This window comes from Seriola lalandi, unplaced genomic scaffold (genome assembly GCF_002814215.2).
Source record: "Seriola lalandi dorsalis isolate HSWRI2012SDOR001 ecotype SW California unplaced genomic scaffold, Sedor1 jcf7180002054885, whole genome shotgun sequence".
Classification (NCBI taxonomy): Eukaryota; Metazoa; Chordata; class Actinopteri; order Carangiformes; family Carangidae; genus Seriola; species Seriola lalandi.
Genome location: NW_019525437.1, coordinates 2,108,477 through 2,124,367, shown reverse-complemented (window position 1 = coordinate 2,124,367; position 15,891 = coordinate 2,108,477). Strand labels below are relative to the sequence as shown.

At 41.8% G+C, this 15,891-nt stretch overlaps 2 protein-coding genes across 2 annotated transcripts; both read left to right on the top strand.

Annotated features, from left to right (window-relative positions):
- Positions 1 to 299: 299 nt before the first annotated feature.
- sgta (small glutamine rich tetratricopeptide repeat co-chaperone alpha) lies at positions 300 to 8,372 on the top strand. The gene is made up of 12 exons (XM_023429004.2): positions 300 to 415; positions 1,596 to 1,742; positions 2,946 to 3,049; positions 3,270 to 3,360; positions 3,476 to 3,575; positions 4,101 to 4,205; positions 4,996 to 5,131; positions 5,214 to 5,276; positions 5,957 to 5,994; positions 6,081 to 6,293; positions 6,420 to 6,542; positions 7,818 to 8,372. The coding sequence occupies exons 2-11, from the start codon at positions 1,643 to 1,645 to the stop codon at positions 6,529 to 6,531; spliced, it is 1,062 nt and encodes a 353-aa protein (XP_023284772.1). The 5' UTR covers positions 300 to 415; positions 1,596 to 1,642; the 3' UTR covers positions 6,532 to 6,542; positions 7,818 to 8,372.
- A 1,364-nt stretch (positions 8,373 to 9,736) lies between these two features.
- On the top strand, positions 9,737 to 14,205 carry LOC111671607 (zinc transporter ZIP3). The gene is made up of 3 exons (XM_023428732.2): positions 9,737 to 9,823; positions 11,143 to 11,446; positions 12,445 to 14,205. The coding sequence occupies exons 2-3, from the start codon at positions 11,240 to 11,242 to the stop codon at positions 13,192 to 13,194; spliced, it is 957 nt and encodes a 318-aa protein (XP_023284500.1). The 5' UTR covers positions 9,737 to 9,823; positions 11,143 to 11,239; the 3' UTR covers positions 13,195 to 14,205.
- Positions 14,206 to 15,891: the final 1,686 nt, after the last annotated feature.

Genomic DNA, 15,891 nt, shown 5'->3' with positions numbered 1-15,891 from the left:
TTTAGGTTTTTTGAGCAGCGTAAGTAAAAAAGTATAATATTTTGCCCTGCAAAATAGTGGAGAAGAAGTATATAGTAGCATTAAATGGGAGTCCTTCAAAATTTTACTACAATAATACAGTGTAAGACACTATTTAGCACTGTTTTGCTGAACTAACAGTTTGGTATTTTAATTTGGACTAAATGTTTATGCTAGTATATTAGTTTGAAGTTTTTACTACTTTATTCTGAAAGTGAGTTTGCCACATTTCCGGTATTCCGGTCTATCATAGCAAAGCACACCACAACGACGCCTTCACATGACGACATAACTCCGCGACAAGCTAATTGGCTAGCAGGCGGCTACGACCACTCGAAGCAGCGGAGCTAACGTCAACTCTCCGTTACCGGGATAATCCACACCGGAAAGACAGCTGGTAGGAAAAACGTTACCGTGTTTTGCCGTTAGATCTGGCAGCCTGACAGTTTATTGTAGATGGCAACATCGTTGCAGTCAACGGAAAGTGATATTGGAGCTAGCTAGCCGTTAGCATCATGCCGCTGTGGCTGGCAGAACACGTCACGCCAAGCTCCTTCCAAAACTCTGGATATAGAACACGGTTTTGATTCTGAGTAGAACCATGCGTCCATTAGAACACAAGTCACAACGTACAATAAACTATTATGAACCAATCTTTAATTCGGCATAAGTTGTATGGACCAAGTAACATTTATATTTATTCAATTGCAGCTTTTAGCTGGGGGGGTTGCCTGTTGTTAAAACACCTACATTAGTGACCGTTGGTCGTGACTGGCTTAAATCAGAAAGTGTTCCCACCCTATGAGTCAACTATCTGCCGAATTTCCTTACAAGATATGAGCGTGTCGCGATTTCTACTAAATGTCTTTGTGACACTCACTTCCCGTGGCTGATATGCGTGGAAGCGTTTAACTGTCAGGATTTTGGCTGGAGTTTCGTAAAAACTTTATTTTCCAAGTGACGGTATACAAACGTAATTGGAGCGTGCGCTGTGCATTTGCTGTTTTGTTGGCATGCTAGCAGGCTAAGCTAAAAATGAACCTTTGTTCATTTAAAATGAGTAAGAGTTCAAGTAACCTCTTCACAGTGAGCAGCTGCGGTTTCAAATGTCATCTCGGACCCACAGTTAGTTAGTTGTCCGCTTGTTATCAGCAAGTCGGCAGTTCAGTTTCACCCTGATTCATGATCAAACACAGCGACTGCTAGCTGGCTGCTTTTAGCGGTGCTTAGGCAGTTACAGTGAGTCTGAGCTGGCAGAATATTCTCCAGGCTAATGCTAACGGGAGCCAGTTAAACTGACAGAAACAGCAGTGAGATTCAGTCTGAAATGACATCAGTCCCATGAACCGTGAGTCAGTCGTAATAACAGCAAACAACAATAACAACCATGTAAAACTAGAATTTATAGTTTGTATCTGTTTTTTATATAATTTTTTTCAGATCCTTTTGTACACATAAACATTTGGACAATAAAGCTTATTCTGATTCTGACATGAGTAATAATGTGTTTATCAGACATTTATCATGGTATATACTAGCTAAATAACAACCAGTTCTTCCTCTTGTTGCTGTTTCAGGGTCTCCCTCCCTCAGTGAACACAGAGAGGTCTGAGCCTCCGTCACCATGACAGACAACAAGCGTCTCGCCTTCTCCATCATCCAGTTCCTTCACGATCAGCTCCAGTCAGGGAATCTGTCCTCAGGGGCCCAGGAGAGTCTGGAGGGTGAGTCAGAGCTGATGTGGGGATACATGACCAAAACAGCCAGTCCTGCGATCCGGTTTGAGTTGGCGGAACGGTTCTATCCTGTGACAGGAACTGAACATAATGTTGTTGGTTCTCCTTTGGGGACAAGCTCCTGGAGCTAAGTTAGGGTTCTGCTTGTGGGTGAAACTAAACCCAGGTTTAAGCTACTTTCAGCAGTTTGGCAGCAGCACAGCGAATGTGCACACATCGACTTCTAAAAAAACAATAACAGTAACAACCGTTTAACACGTGCATCTGTGTAGCGTAGGATAACCAGTGCTTGAATGCAGGGAAGTTGAGCTGTTAGTACTGTTTCCTTGTTTATGATGTATGTCTGAAACATGAACATACTAAAACTGATATGATTCTTAACAGTTAAGGTTACAGGTCGTTAACTTCCTGAATCTTCACATTATTGAGTTATGAAAAAGGTTTTAAAGGAGTCATTTATAAGTTTTTGCTATTTCTACATAGCTAACGTTAGCATCAGCAGCTGTTTACTTACCAGTCTAGAGGAAACATTGTGAGTTCAGCATCAATCTTCATTCCTGTACTCACCAACAGCTGTCTCTAGAGGTGGAAACACACCAATGTTAACTCTTGTCTCTATCACAGCTTTTCTTCTACTGAAGTTAGCATGCTAACCAGCTAGCCCCAGTCTGTCTCATCGCTGCAACCTCCAGTCTGTCCTGAAGACGTAGCTGCTCAGAGGACGTATTATAACCTCTTGTCTTATAAAGACAATGATGACTGAGGCTCTTGTCAGGAGGCAATCACCACCATCTGCTGCTGACAAAAAAATATATAAATTGCTGCTTTAAATCAAGATGTTAATGGTTAAAAATGTAATGATTCTGTGATGATTTTTTTTGTCTTCAAAAATTACAGGATTGTGGTTGACTACTGCACAAACCTGACCTGATGTTTAAAAAATAAATGTCTGTTTATTTTATACTGAGTTGTGATATTGTTTGTGATCCTGCTGCCACCCTTAGTTTTAACAAAAAGTTATTTTTCAAACAAAATGTAAATAAGATGTATGATTCTAGAATGCAGACACCACTTAAGAATAATCAAGTGTTTGGAATTTTTACATTGATTTTACAGATGAATCAGTTCTTCTTCTTCTTGATTATCTTACTTTGTGTCTTTCCTCCCTGTTAAAATGACCTTATTCTGCAGTGGCTGTTCAGTGTTTGGAGACGGCGTTCGAGGTGTCGACCGATGACCAGAGCCTCGCCGTCCCCATGACGTTACCAGAAATCTTTGCCTCAGCCACAGCCAAGGTACAGAAACAGCCTGTTGTCAGGTCCTGCATGTTGGTGATACAGATGTTATATGAACAGCTGAGCCGACTCTGACGTGTGAAATAGGTGGAGTTCGCCTGTAACAGAAGAATGAGGACTGTTCTAGTGTGTTGTGAAATGATGTCATCATCTGATGCAGTGGTGCTGTCGTTGCTCATTCTCCTGGATGTGTCTGACTCAGTGTTTGTGTCTATCCCAGCATCCAGCTGAGTCACAGGTCAACAACAACTCCACCCCAAACTCCGTCAGTGAGGAACAGAGAGCCGAGGCCGAGAGGCTGAAAACCGATGGTAAGACGAGGAGGAAGAGGAGGTCCACAGTGTCCACACAGCTGATTGGTGGTTTCTTCTCTCCATTTTATTTTCCAGTAACGAGTTCATGTGTTTTGTTTCGTCTGGTCTTCAGGTAATGACCAAATGAAGGTGGAGAACTTTGGAGCGGCTGTTGAGTTTTACTCAAAGGCCATCGCCCTCAACCCTCAGAACGCCGTCTACTACTGCAACAGGTCAGTGTGGTGACGGGCTTCACAAAGGCATGATGGAGATCAGATCTTAAACAGTTTCAGATGCTTAAAACTTCAACAGTAAAATATCACAAATGAACAAATTTCTCCATCTTGTTTTGTTGATTCGGTCACATTCAAATTGTAAAATATCCTGATGGATTTAAACAGATCACATGTTCATATCAGCTGGAAATGAGCTGTATTTTCTGTCTCTGAGGAGACGTTATGGTTCCTGTGTTGCCCACGGTTGAATTATGTATAGGGCTGCAACTAACAATTATTTATATTATCCATTTTATTATTTTCTGAATTGTATTGTGTATAAAATGTCAGACAATACTGAGAAAAGCCGCTCATCATTTCCCACAGATGAATCTTTAAATGTCTTTTTTGTCAGAGATTCAGTTCAGTGAAAGAGAAAATTAAACATCAAAGACACTGGATAAACTGGGACCAACATAAAACAGTTTATCTATTATCAAAATAGTTGACCATTAAGTTGAGGTGTTGTTTTTTCCTGTGCAGGGCTGCAGCATACAGTAAACTGGGGAACTATGCTGGAGCAGTGCAGGACTGTGAACAGGCCATCAGCATCGACCCAAACTACAGCAAAGCCTACGGAAGGATGGGGTAAGAAAAGCTGCTTGTCTCCAAGATCCCACTGCCTGTGTTGCGTGTGTGATGGCTGCGTCATTGAGCTGCTGCAGCTCTCTCTCTCTACATAGAGTTTGCAGGTTACTGAATGATGGATTTTTTTTCGTTCTAAGTTCATTTCTGATTTATTTTTGACAGAAAACATCACTAAAATGTCACTATCTCCACATGCAACTGCTACAATGGTTAGAAAATATATTTATATTCATATGTATCATATTCAGATTCGGTCTAGACAGAGAAATTATAGTGGGAGGTGATGTTGCTGCAATGATGTCACTATGACATCAACTGGTCTTTTCTCTTTCTGTTTTTGCTGGGAGACACGTCATGTGAAAAATAGGCGAGAGGCTAAATCTTGCTGAATTGAAAACCTACACATTCTGAAGCCGCCGCAGTCAATGTGTTTCTGAGCAAGAGTAGAGAGAGCAAGAGAGAGAGAGATTCAGCAGAGCAGAAACCTGCAAGAAAACTCAGTGATTCAATCTTTTCTCCAGAAAAGCTTTTTTTTTTTTTTCTGGTTTCATATTTATTTCTTACTCGACACATCCACACATACCTCAACCTTTTGGTAGCTGTCAGTGTTTAACGATATAAAACTATCAAACATCTACAAACCAAACTCTGAGCATTAGATTATGAAAAATGAAACTTGGTTTGAAGAAACAGCACGGAGGTGTTTTCAACTACTGATTCATTGATTTGAATTTTTACAGATACTGTCGCAGTCCTTGTCACTGACATGTTTCCTGTTGTTGTGTTTCAGTTTGGCTCTGGCCAGCCTGAACAAACACACAGAAGCAGCGAGTTACTACAAAAAAGCTCTGGAGCTCGACCCCGACAATGACACCTACAAAACCAACCTGAAGATCGCTGAGGAGAAGATGGAGACCTCCAGTCCAGTAAGAACAGACCACATACGCTTTTCTGAGCAGAGACTCTGAGCTGGGTTTGTGTTCACTCTTCCTCTGTCTCCTCTCTCAGACGGCAGGGATGGGCGGAGTCGACCTGGCCGGTTTGCTCAGTAACCCCGGCTTCATGAACATGGTGAGACCTCAGACTCTGTTTCAGCTCATTTCTCTCTTCTTCAGATAGAACACATTCACACGGACTATCTTCATCAACCCAAACATCTATCACTGTCACATGTGGTGTTACCAGAGAGCACAGCACATAAACCAAGCAGTGGATCATTGTCAGACTGCAGTTCTAGATCTTCTTCTTTATGTCTTTTTTTTTCTTTCAGTTGTTACAGTTAGAGTGGCTATAATAAATATTTTAATAATACTACTGTATGAAATGTGTCAGTGTGGAAGGTATCTGTGATGGTGATGAACCTACAGTCCTACACAAGTGTGAGATCCAGGTTATTATCTGAATCTGCACTGACTCGTACAAACTCATAGATCAACACCATGAATATTTTGCATTAAGATCCGGTCATTTAATTTCTGAGAAATTGATGAAAATGTAAAAAATATCCCGACAGACAATGTTAAGGAAAGTGATTAAAAATACCCATCCCTCCATCCAGTCTGGTGCAAATCAGTTCAGTCGTTTTTGTGTAATCCTGCAGACAGGCAAACAGATGAGTAAATTCATAACCTCCGTGGCAGAGGCATCATCATCTGAACTTGCTGCTCCTCTCAGCTTCACTGAGCTTTACAGTGAGTTTCAGCTCAGTGCTCATTTGTTGTTAATCTTGATTTGTGTCTCTGTCTCTGCAGGCGTCGTCTCTGATGAACAATCCTCAGGTTCAGCAGCTGTAAGTCGAGTTTATTCGCTCCTTCAGTCATTGTTTTCTTTTCTGGTTTCTTAAAGTTGACTTCCTGTCCACTTGTTCTCTTCCAGGATGTCAGGGATGATGTCCGGAGCATACGGTGGGATGGGGGGAGGTGGAGGATTGGGAGGAGGATTGGGTGCAGGTGCAGGTGCAGGTCCAGGTCCAGGTCCAGGTCCAGGTGCTGGTGCTGGTGCAGGTGCAGGTGAAGGTGCAGGTGCAGCCCCCAGGGCTACAGCCCCCGGAGCTGCTGGAGCAGGAGATTTATCAGGACTGATCCAGGCGTACGTATTGAATCAAAGTGTAATGGTGATCAGAATAGACGTGTTTCCCAGCAGGCTTGTGGAGCTGGGAGACGGTGTTGTTTTGGCGGTTGATGTTTACAGGTGTTGTTGCTGTTTGTGTTGCAGAGGTCAGCAGTTCGCTCAGCAGATGCAGCAGCAGAACCCCGAACTTATCGAACAGCTGAGGAGTCAAATCCGCAACCGAACGCCAAGCGCCGGAAACGAGGAGCAGCAGTGACATCAGATATGGTAAATACTCACTGAAGACTGTGGGTCCCAACACGGTAAAGTCACTGTTCTCAGGTCAGTTTGTCCAGGTGAGAAGTCTGACATTCACCTGGTGACAGATCAGAGACGCCTGATCCTTGTCTTTACCCTCCCACAGAGAACATTTAGTTTGCAGCCGTAAAAGAAAAAAGGAAAAAGAAAAATAATAGATATATTTATACAGTAACAATAGAAACGATAAGAAACAGTTAATTAAAACATATCACAAAATGTTAAAACGCCAATTAAAAACAAGTAAAAACTAAGACAATCGGCTAGGGCTGTGCATTTATTGTGAAATTAAAGGTCCTTACAGTCTAAAGGTAGATGCCCATGTGTTGTTTGATTATAGATCAGGTCTATGTTCTTTATTAATACTGTGAAAGTATCAAAGTCTCAGTCCACAGAGAAATGCACACAGCCTGTATTCAGAAACTGAGCCTTAAAACCAGCTGTCAGGACTTTGTGATGTCACAACAAAGCAGTCACCAAGCCCTGCCCACCTGAACCCACCATCCAACTTTGTAGGATTTGGTTTCTCTGAGTGTTTATCTGAAATATGCTATATTTTTTATCAGATCACTCAGAAAACAGTGAGCCATTCAGAAGATAAGCTCAGAGCCTCCTCTCTTCTGATTGGCTCAGTGACCTGTTGGTACTAGAGCTCCAGAGAGAAGCCTGAGAGGAGATGTAAAACTACATTGAGATGGTTTTTGGTTCTTAAACCACAAATATATCTTCTGATGGATCAAATAAAACACAGAAGAAGAGGAAAATGCTGAACTTTTTAAATATAATTATTTTACTGTTTTTAACTTAGAACAATTTGTGTTTAACAACATTAAACATTTCATCTCTACAACTTCCTCTTTTTTTAATTGTGAATTTCTGTTAGAGAGCAGAAACTGTTGGTGACTTAGTTGTTGTACTGATGGATCACTGCTGTGGAAATGAACATTATACAATATTTATCAAGACAACAGGTAAACATGGAGGAAGTGTGGAGATTTCCTTGTAAACAGGAGGTCAGGAAATGGGAAGGACTCAAATAAAAGACAAAATAGTAGAAATAAAGTCTCTACAATAAAGCTGTTACCTGGCCTGATATTCTTCAGCCTCACAGGTTATAAACAGACTTTGACATCAGCACATTTTGATGCAGTCTGTTCCTTTTTATTTTGACTTTTCTCCTCCGTTGTCTTGTTTCCGGTTTTATTTCAGCGGTGGTTGATCTTTTGTGTTTCCTCTGTGTTTCAGGTTGTACAGGTGTGTGTGTGGAGGAGACGAACAGACCGTCTGCCCTTTTTTCTTTCTGATTTGGATCATTATAACTCGAAGGACTAAAAGGAAGTTTTTTGTTTTTTCCATCACTGAATAATTCCTGCATGAGAGAGAGATTCAGGAGCCACGCCACCAAAAACTACACCCACTTTCTGCAGCGCTGTGTAGTTTTTAGGAAGAACACTTTGATATCAAACACAGATTAATTCTAATAAGTCGTGCTCTGATAGCATCATGGTCCCAGATGTTAAACAGCTGTAGTGAAGCAGGTTAAAACAGCTTGAAATGTCTTCTTTTTTTTTTTTTCTTTCTAAAAACTACACAGTGTAACTTTAAATGCAACGTTTGGTCCAGTACCTTCTCGTGTGTGTGTGTGTGTGTGTGTGTGTGTGTGTGTGTGTGTGTGTGTGTGTGTGTGTGTGTGTGTGTGTGTGCGTGCTAATCCTGTGTGTGGCAGGTGACATGGAGCTATGCGGAGACAGAGCTGTTTAAACACAGTTTGGAAATTAAAAAGAGCATCTCAACATTTTACACTTCCTGTCTGATGACTTTTCACTCCTGTCAATCAAATGTGTCGTGCTTTATCTTCCTGGGCGGCAGCTTTAAATTCACAGAGGGAAGAAAACAGATAACTATTTCAATTAAATATAAACACATATATAATAATGATGATGGCATGTTAGAAATGTTTGCAAATGTATTAAAAAGTGAAATCTCACAGACACAAGTATTCAGACACTTAACTGTGACTCAGGTTCCTCCATTTCTCTGGATCATCTCTGAGATGTTTCTATACCCTGACTGGAGTCCACCAGTGGTAAAGTCAGCTGATTGGACACACACCTGTCTATATAAGGTCTCACAGCTGACAACACAGATCACACCGTGAGGAGGAAGGAGCTGCTGCAGAACTCAGAGACAGGATTGTGTCGAGGCTCAAAAACATTTCTGCTCCATTGAAGTATCCCAAGAAGTCTGAACATGAGCAGGACTCTTCTAGAGCTGGACCTGGACTAACTTAGACATCAGGGCGAAGGGAGGAGACCAAGAACCTGATGGTCTCTCTAAGTTCCAGAGAACCTGCGTGGAGATGGTAGAAACTTCCAGGAAAATCAGTTGTAAGCATCATGTCCGGCTTCCTCCAAGCAACATATGTAAACATAAAGAATTTGAATAAATAAAATCACTATGTAATATTTAAAAACCTGTTGCTTTATTTTATAATTAATGAACAAAGAAATTAGACAGCGAGTTAAACTATGGAGAAAAGAGATGAGGGTTGGGAACTTAAAACCTAATGTAAATGAATAAAACATTTCCCAATAACAATCTAGAGATTTGTTATTCGTGTTATAGTAATACATCAGATTAAAATGGTTAGTACTGTTGGTGGTTCTGAAAAAGAATTTAGATCAAGACAATGTCAGTTTTTGTCACATTGAAAGAACAAATGAATACACGTGATCTACATCCACATTCCTGGAGAAATAAATGAAATCATCTTATTTTGCTTTATTAGGCAAACAAAGCTACTTGGGCTAATTTTGTTTCTACTTTTCAACAACTGAAAAGTACTTGAATATTTTATTTTGACAATACAGATTTTGCAGAGGAAAATATTAAACTGATTCAGACCTTACAAAAATGTTAACAAAAGGGTGGTGGTCACGGTGTAGCTGATGCTTTCACAGGGATCAGTTAATTTTTCTGTAAAAAAAAAATGGAATTCTGCTTTTTTTCTGTATTATCCAGATAATTATTTTAGACTTCCGGGGAACGTCTTTAAAGAATCCTCTATTTTCCTGAATGAACGAGATCTCGATTTTATAGCCTATATCATATATTTTTTGTAAAGCTCCAAGGATGACTAACAGCTAACCATCGTCATCAGGAAACCCACCACTCAGTGCGCAGGGAGTGCGTGATGTCACCGCGGAAGTATCTTCATGCACCTGCAGAGGCTCGGACAGAGGCTCGGACAGGTAAACACCTCTTATATGACTCATGTTTGTGGTATAATGTTGTTATGTTGAGTTGAGCCGTTGAGTTGTTTATCCTGAACAACACAAATGTGGACAGCTGCTTTTCTTTATGACCGGAGAGTTTAGGTTTTAGCGTCACATTTAGCTGCAGGGAAGCTAAGAACGTTTAGCAGTCAAGTTAGTCGCTGTTAGCCAGGACCAGGAGCGGAAATAGGGGGAATTTTATTTTCAACGTGAACTATTAGAATGTTTTTTAATCAAAAATGAAAAGGTGAAGATACACTTGCTAAAGAAATGTATCATAAAAAGCGAAGAAATGTGGCAAAAAGGAAGTCAAAAAGTTTATATGTAAATAATTATGAAGCGTGATAATGTTTTATTTTGAAGTGGTTGATGTTTCCTGTAGCGGTGACGTGAACTTAACGTTAAAAACGGACCATAACAGTCAAACAAACAACGGGTTTGTAGCTTTATCTCGGTAACGACGAAGTTTTAAAGTGTTTAACATTACAACCGGTTCAAAACGTGAGGGTGGAGCGTTTTATTTAACTATAATTATCATTTAGTTATTTAATGTGTCAAACACTATCTACCTGCATTTACGTGCAGCTCTACTTTAGTTTTTCTTTTCATGCCACATTTCAGAGTAAAAGTAGTTCGTACTTTTCACTGTACTATATTTATGTGACGTGTTTAGCTACTTGTTACTTGTATAAAGAAATTCACTGTCACAGATGTGTGTGTCTGACTGGGTCTGATTTTATGAATCTTTATTTGCTGCATTATACGTCTTATCTTCTACCATTGTCCCACACAGTGATGATCACTTGTGGCTGCTGCTGTATCCTGTGCCCAGACACCCCCATATTTGTGCACACGCCTGAAATGAATACACCAAAGACCAAAACACACTTCATGCAGCACCACTGACACCACAGCATCCCACTGGTGGCGTAGTGTATTTCAAAATGCTTAAATAAAGAATTGTTCCTAAATGAAGTTACCTCAATTACACCAGGAAATCAGACCTTCAATACTTTTAAAGAGTTAATGCTACAGATACATTTTACAGTGTCTAGGTTTGATATCCAGCTCTAACTTAATAGTTAGACTGACTGTGTTTTTGACTGTGACTGACTGTGTTTTTGAATCACTATGACAGACCCTGATTCTTTACTCACTGGTATTGGATTTCATTTCCTCACAGTGTCACAGTACAGTCCTCAGGTGGAGAATCAAGGTGGACTGGTTAAGTCTGCTTTGGTCTTCACTTTCCTGCTCTGTAAAACAGCCTCTGTCTATGTGTGTGTCTCCTGCAGTAGAAGCAGTAGAGTCCAGTGGACGCACCAGAGTGGAGGTGTGTGCGTGAGGATGCTGTCTTCACTTTAGTGTCTGCGGAGTGTTTGCTGCTTCAGGATGAGGATCCTGGTGGCGAAGCTGCTCGGCCTGCTGGGATTGTTTGGCCTCATGCTGGCTGGCATCCTGGTCCCAGTACGGCTCCTGCTGGTGGACTATGACAAGGCACACAGGTATAGGAGAGCTCTGTCTCTCTGCAACTCGTTCGGAGGAGGCGTATTCCTCGCAACATGCTTCAACGCTCTGCTGCCCGCCGTCAGAGACAAGGTAACACACACACACTGCAGCTGGACTTTAATATCCCACCGTGTTTATCATGTCGTAATGTCGTACACATAGGGAGATGTTGTGAGATGTTCTGACTGTTTCAAATTGTGGAAAACTCCACACTTTTGTGCTTCTTTTGGATGTTTTTAATGAAAGAAAATCCAAAACCAACCAACAGGAAATAACATCAAACAGGGGAAATGTTAACTTACAATATTTTACTGTTAAAAATGGGTTGACTTTATGTATTTGTATAACATGTCTTTTAAGCTATTGACACGTTTGGTGACTGTCCTGTACAATACTGTTAAAAAACCAAACATACATGTATTAGGAGGTACCAGTAAAGTATCGGTGTGTATCAAGCATCAACCTCCGAGGCTGACACATGAAGCCAGCACTGAAGAACCAAAAGTAGTTCCTCTAATGACCACTAGAGTCTGGCTCCAACAGTGAGTCAGTCTCCATAGACTCCCATGTTAAAATGTCCAACTTCACAGCAGAAATAAACATGTTTACAGCCTGGTACAAAAACGGTTTTGGTCTCTAGAGCTAATCTCCTCTTTCATGACGACTGTTTATATAACTCACCTGTTTTTTATTAATTTTATTAAGGTCATGGAGAATTGAGGGTGTGGCCTCTTTGAGTGACAGGGGGGTGAGCGTATGTTTGTCACAAACCATCATGCATCGAAGTCTCAACTCCACACACGCCCCTCCTCTTTGACCATTTTTGGATTAGCTGGTAGTAGGGGGCGGAGTTAGTCACTACCAAGATGACAACGGTGTGGCAGCTCACTCTGAGCTTTAGAAACCTGTTGTCACAGAGACAGAAACGTCCCCCTTTATTTACCATTCACAGTCTGTGCTCTGAACAAGAAAACATTTAAAGATTTCGCCCTGGGAACCTGGTATAAATTTTTAATAATGATCAGATTAATGATAAGAATAATAATGAGTTGTGGCTTATCCTGTGTGTCTGTGTGTCCTGTCCTCAGGTGGGCGACGTCTTCAAGCAGCTGCAGATCAGCAGTGATTATCCTCTGGCTGAGACGATGATGATGCTCGGGTTCTTCCTCACCGTGTTCGTGGAGCAGACCGTCCTCACCTTCAGGAAGGAGAAACCCTCCTTCATCAACCTTGAGACCTTCAATGCCGGCGGGTCTGAGGCTGGCAGCGACTCAGAGTACGACACACCCTTCATCTCCTCAGCGCGGGGCTCGCCGGGCAGCGGCAGCGGTCACTGCACCCATGGACACCAACACGGACATTTCAGCCCAGCTGAGCTGGCGGGGGCGGGGCCTCTGCGGCTGGCCAGCCTGGTCCTGGCTCTGTCAGCTCACTCGGTGTTTGAGGGCCTGGCGCTCGGTCTGCAGGAGGACGGAGCCAAGCTGGGCGGCCTCTTCCTGGGCGTGGCCGTGCATGAGACCCTGGCTGCTGTTGCCCTCGGGGTGAGCGTGGCGAAAGCCTCGCTTGGCATGAAGGACGCCGTCAAGCTGGGCGTCACGGTCAGCATGATGATTCCGCTGGGCATGGTCGTGGGAATGGGCATTGAGTCGGCTCAGACTCTGGCGGGCAGCGTGGTGTCGGTGGTGCTGCAGGGACTCGCTGCTGGCACCTTCCTGTTTGTCACCTTCTTTGAGATCCTGTCCCGAGAGCTGGATGACAAACAAGACCGGCTCCTCAAAGTGCTCTTCCTTATCCTTGGATACGCAGCACTCGCCGTCCTCATCTTCATCAAGTGGTGATGGATACGAAGTGACTGACTCACAACAATACCAAAGGAAAATCTTAAAGGAACAGTTCAGCATTTTGGAAAATATTCTTATTCATATTCAGGCAGAGAGTAAGAGAGAGAGAGAGGATATGAAAATGCCCCCGAAATGTGGAACTTTCCTTTTAATTTCTCTTTTAATAAAGACACTGAGTCCAGCTGTGAAAGGCAGAAACATCTGGAGCAGCTGGATGGAAAGAAGCCATTTATTATCCTCTGAAGGAAAATCCTGAGCTGTGTCCGTAATGTGTTTAAACAGAAATATAACAAATCAAAGTTATTGAGACAATGTTTTTAAAATGACATGTTCATGTTTACTTTCTTCTTCACTGCTTTTTTTTTTTGGTGCATTCCTAATTTCCTTGCAGGTCTGTGTGTCACTGGCACAAACTGAAAACGAAACAGGGACCCTCTCCTATAAATGTTGCTACTAGTGGTCAAAAACTCCACAGAGTACCTTTAACCTCTTACCTACTGCTGAGATGTACAGGTTGTAGTCCAGTGTGACATCACTGTTGGGTGTGCTTACAGGTGCAGCACTCAGACTGAAAACACTGACAAACAGTGAACTATGGTTAGTAACAAATATACATGAAATAATATATTCGTAAGAAATTAATTTCTCCAGGTCTGTTGGTCATTTTGTCTTAGATACACTTAGTGTTCACTTTATTAGGGTACACCCCTACAGTGTAATGCATCCAGCTGTTCTGGGAGGGTTCCTAATAAAGTGGTCACTGAGTTTATATTAAGGCTTTAATAAGACCCCTCTTCTATCTTTATGAACATCTGTGTGAATCCAGAGGTTGATTTCTACTGTAAAAACACTGGAGCCTTTAAAAACATGTACATCTACTTTCTATTTTTGTGAGATTTCATTGTTTTTTCATATTGTGAGTGTTGTATTTATTTTTTGTCTGATATTTATCTCATGTTATTTGACATTGGACGATTATTGTCATGATTAAAACCTCTGAATAGCTCAGTGTATTTGTTTGCTGCAGACTGTTTTTCTTCAGCAGGAGCTCTGCTGCTTCACAACGCTCTTCAGCCTGAACCATGTGATTTTTAACGTTTTTTAACCTTTGACAGTAGACAGTAGGAGTTTGGTGGAGAGGCTTTGATAACTACTGATAATAAAGGTATAACATCGCAAAGGAAACCCTTAAAGGTCCATATAGTATTAAGGTAAAACCAGCTGTGAGGACGTCTGGAACTTTGTGATATCACAACAAAGCAGTCAACAAAGCCCCGCCCTCCTGGACCCACCATCCAACCTTGCAGGATTTGGTTTCTCTGAGTGTTTACCTGAAATCTGCTATATTTTTATTGGATCACTCAGAAAACAGTCGGCCAATCAGAAGAGAGGCTCAGAGCCTCCTCTCTTCTAATTGGCTCACTGACCTGTTGTTACTAGAGCTCCAGAGAGAAGCCTGAGAGAGGAGATTTAAAACTACACTGAGATGGTTTTTGGTTCTTAAAACCAAAAATATATCTTCTTATGGATCAACACTTCAGAAAAAACACGAGAGAAGAGGAAAATATGGATCTTAAATAATTTGACCAATAAACTGATTATAATCAGTAATAACTTTAACGTTACACTGTAAAATTTACATTTTACTGATGGATAATCTTCCAGTGTTGTCATCTAGTTGTGGCTAAAAGGCCGAAGACAGCAGAGGGAATCAGTTCACCTGCAGCCGATCTGGTCTGACCTGGTCTCATTGTCACTTGGCCAGCATCAGACACCGGTGTTCAGGAGTAGATTCTGGGTCAAGTAAAGACAGTATCCCCTTAACTAAACCTGATCCCTCATCCCTGACCCTAACCTGAGTCCTGGAATCCAATATTTCCTTTGTGACTTTGAATCAGTTTGCATTGACTTCCAGGTCAGTCATTATATCATAGCTGCTTCCTGTTCCTCAGCTCCACATCCTGAAGCATCAGACCCGATCTAGGCGTGATGCCAGACTCTCACAGCAGTGATTGGATTAGGACTGATGCACCTAAATTTGATTGTTTATTGACACAGTTTAGAGCGAGCTCTGATACTGTGAAGCCTAATGTCACGGTCTGGACCTGGACCTGTGCAGAGTTCATGTCAGCTGTAATGTGATCAACAAGAGCTGCACCTGAGATCACAGAGAGGGAGCTTAGCAGTCGTCTGATTGGCTGATCAAGATTTAACTTTCTGTGCATGAAGATTTTCTAATCTCAGAGTTCTCTCCTATCAGACAGGATCTGTTAGAGTTGTGCCTTGTGGTGCAGCGGGAGTTTGATTCCTGCAGTTGCCACGGTGACGTGCAGTCTCAAAACGATGGCGTTTTTCTAGCACAGAAACTCACATTCAATCCAGCCACCTAGATTAGGATCCTACATTTTGGAGTGCTACTGTTGTAGTAATGTTGCATGAACAGACTGTGGTTCAGTATGTACCACACGTCTCATTCTCATGAACTTGATATCTTAGTAACGCTTTGAGTGAACTTCTTGGCACAAATTTGGCACATATCCACTAGGACTCAATGATGAACTGATTAGATTTTGGTGGTCTGTCATAGTCTGTGAGGTGGTAGTTCTAGATCCCTAGAGGCTCAGAGCCTCCTCTCTTCTGATTGGCTCACCGACCTGTTGTTACTAGATCTCCAGAGAGAAGCCTGAGAGAGGA

What these genes read in the sequence shown, in the direction of transcription:
- sgta (XM_023429004.2), top strand. Translation starts at nt 1,643, where the DNA reads ATGACAGACAACAAGCGTCTCGCCTTCTCCATCATCCAGTTCCTTCAC. An exon ending in TTGCCTCAGCCACAGCCAAG is followed by an intron (nt 3,050 to 3,269) that starts GTACAGAAACAG and finishes TGTCTATCCCAG; the next exon opens with CATCCAGCTGAGTCACAGGT. An exon ending in AAAGCCTACGGAAGGATGGG is followed by an intron (nt 4,206 to 4,995) that starts GTAAGAAAAGCT and finishes GTTGTGTTTCAG; the next exon opens with TTTGGCTCTGGCCAGCCTGA.
- LOC111671607 (XM_023428732.2), top strand. Translation starts at nt 11,240, where the DNA reads ATGAGGATCCTGGTGGCGAAGCTGCTCGGCCTGCTGGGATTGTTTGGC. An exon ending in TGCCCGCCGTCAGAGACAAG is followed by an intron (nt 11,447 to 12,444) that starts GTAACACACACA and finishes TCCTGTCCTCAG; the next exon opens with GTGGGCGACGTCTTCAAGCA.